At 35.3% G+C, this 2,732-nt stretch overlaps 1 protein-coding gene across 1 annotated transcript in view; it reads left to right on the top strand.

The window, feature by feature from the left end:
- LOC119582002 (GATOR complex protein WDR59-like) overlaps positions 1–2,570 on the top strand; it is a 4,134-nt gene extending 1,564 nt beyond the window's left edge. The window contains exons 3-5 of the mRNA XM_037930197.1: positions 361–457; positions 762–915; positions 1,128–2,570. Of these exons, the coding sequence (XP_037786125.1) occupies positions 361–457; positions 762–915; positions 1,128–1,264 (388 nt within the window). The 3' untranslated portion in view covers positions 1,265–2,570. The remainder of the gene's footprint in view (positions 1–360; positions 458–761; positions 916–1,127) is intronic.
- Positions 2,571–2,732: the final 162 nt, after the last annotated feature.

Below are 2,732 nucleotides of genomic sequence, written 5' to 3'. Positions count from 1 at the left end.
GACATAAAGATAGGATGAGATTTAACACTTGATGATTACATGTACCCAATAAAAGGATATCAGAAAGTTTTCCTGATTCAGTATTCTTAAGAAACAAGACAGCATTGTTAAAGATAGAAAAAAGTCACCCTGGGCAAACATCCTCTTCCAGCTGGTACCCAGGACCAATGTGGCACCAGCCGTATATTACATTATTAAAAAACGGGGAACTCTGGTTTACCACAATGATGCTATATCTCTGTCATCAGGTAAGAGAGAAAATAGAGCAAAGTTTAAAGCAGTATATAGATAAAGGGAGATCAAAATTTTCTTCACACCATTTTTTTTATGTAAGATTTATCCCTTTGCCTTCACTGCCAGGTTTCTTGACTGCAGCCGGAGCCAGCAGTATGATGAACTGCGCAGGGCCTATGCAGACATCCTTTACCGATGGGGCCTCCTCAAGCAGCGGGCAATGGTGAGTGTGCTGGTGCAGTGAGCATTTTTTGAGTTTGTTAAAAAAAAGAAAGAACAGGACTATGGCATAGATTTTAATTTATTTTACTATTTTACTATTAATCATGATGCCATTGTTTTCTGAGCTTTTATGGTTAGATGTTTTCTTGATATGAATATGATTTTTAAGGCTAATATATTTTTGTCTCCATCATTGTCATCATGATCAGCAGTATTGTTACCACCACCACCAACAACCTCAGGTAGATTGGCAATGTTTGTTACAAGTTTTCCCCATGTCATTTGTAACTGTATTCCTCTTGTAGGTTCTGAAGTATTTACAAGCCCAACCACCAGCTCACAAGGGTGTTGAGTTCCCTACTGACTGTGTGCATTGTGGTCAGTCAGCCAAGGGACCTCAGTGCAGATACTGCCGCTGCTTTTCCTTCAGCTGTTCAATTTGCCACGTTGCAGTCAAAGGTGGGTAGGAGTCTTACATTGTCCATGTTGATGGTTTGTACCCTGCAATTGGTTGATTTTGAGTCTAAAATTAATTCTGTTTATGTAGAGTTATGGACCACAGATGGTCATTTTATAACTTTATCATTTAAATGTTCATCATCACTAACCTCATTATCAGTAACCATTCCTACCACATCCACAACAATTCAAATGCTCTCAATGATTCACAGGAGCAAGCAACTTCTGTGTGGTGTGTGGCCATGGTGGGCATGCATACCACATCCTTGAATGGTTTCGTGACCACAATGAGTGTCCGACTGGTTGTGGTTGTGATTGCATCAAGGAAATGGATCACCTCTTTAAATGATGATAGCATCAGCATTACCAAACATAGATGTGACATAACAATAATGGGAAGCTGTGGCAAAGTCCTCTTCAGTATGGGGGTTTTGGTATTAATTAATACGATATATTTTTCTAGAAGAAAAGTAATAGGTAAGGAAATTCCACATACTTCATGCAATGATATGGTCCCTCCTTTATTTATTTGTTTTCCTCAACAAAATGCAGATAAGAAATTTGAAATCAGTCATTTATGTCGAATTAAGTTCTAAATTGAAAGTTTCTTGATACTGCTAAGGAAATTGATGAGAGGTAAATAGCACTTATGGCCAACAAATACATGATCTTGAAGAGAAAATCTTTATGTTCTTTTGAAATTTGCTGCATGTATATTGTTTTCCTTTTATTGTTCAGGTTTTATAACCTCTGAGTGTACTGTTGTGCTGATTATGAAACAAAATTGATTATGAAATATTGGAAGCGATTGCTATCAATTTGATTTTGCATCTTCTAGCATAGTGTACCAGTATGATGATTCTGAGTATGCATTATAAATATAAAGTATTCTTTTTTTAAGGAAATACATTGTGTTCATGTCCAAGTATTGTGAAAAAACATTAGGTCATGGAGGGACAGGCATAGAAACTTTAATGATTTCTCAAGAGATATCTAGGGGCTGCAGATGAACATTCTAGTTAGTAACACAGATGGCAGGGGAGAATATCAAAGGGCCTTGATCACAGCTTTAACCACATGTCAGAAGTAAGTGATACTGTTTTTTAAAAGGTGATTGCAGAGGAACAAAGTTCTGTTAGCAGGAGATGGATTACTTCTTTAGGTGATGATGGCATGGCAAAATGTCAGAGGAAGTAGGGTGCTGGTGATGTTGCTGACTGAAAGGTGGTTTGTACATACTCTTGTGTTTTTATGATTGTTCCTTTATTGCTTTCCAAATATCTGAAGCATGAAATGAAGAATACATATGTGAATATTGTAGTTACTTTTAGTATTTTAGAAATTGTTCTGGTATGTTAATATTCTCTGTTAGGTTGTTAATAAGTTACATGTTCATTTATTATATCATTTCTTTGTTTTCTGTATAAAATGTGGCATTAAGTGAGGCTATTACTTTAACTGTAATATCCTTTTGTATGTTATGATCTGAAGGTTTGTATTTTTGTTACTTGTATAAATTCCTAAGAATGTATTAAAAAAAAAAAGAATTTTAATGCTGAAATGTATTAATTGTATGGAGTATATAAAGGAGATATGAATATTTTTATGTGCTGTAACTGTTCCTGTTTTTCATCTGTGATATTAAATGTTACTTAATAAGAATAATGATTTTCCTTATCCTATGTGATAGGATGAAGCAAAAAGTATTGGGGAAGGATATTTTTTTCCTCCTCTACTATGGGAAATATAAATATAGAGTTGTACCTGGGGTGAGAGGGTGATAACACTGTGAACTGTCCTTTTCTTTAGCAAATTTT

This window comes from Penaeus monodon, chromosome 15 (assembly GCF_015228065.2).
Source record: "Penaeus monodon isolate SGIC_2016 chromosome 15, NSTDA_Pmon_1, whole genome shotgun sequence".
Lineage (NCBI taxonomy): Eukaryota > Metazoa > Arthropoda > Malacostraca > Decapoda > Penaeidae > Penaeus > Penaeus monodon.
This window is presented reverse-complemented; position numbering and strand designations above follow the sequence as displayed.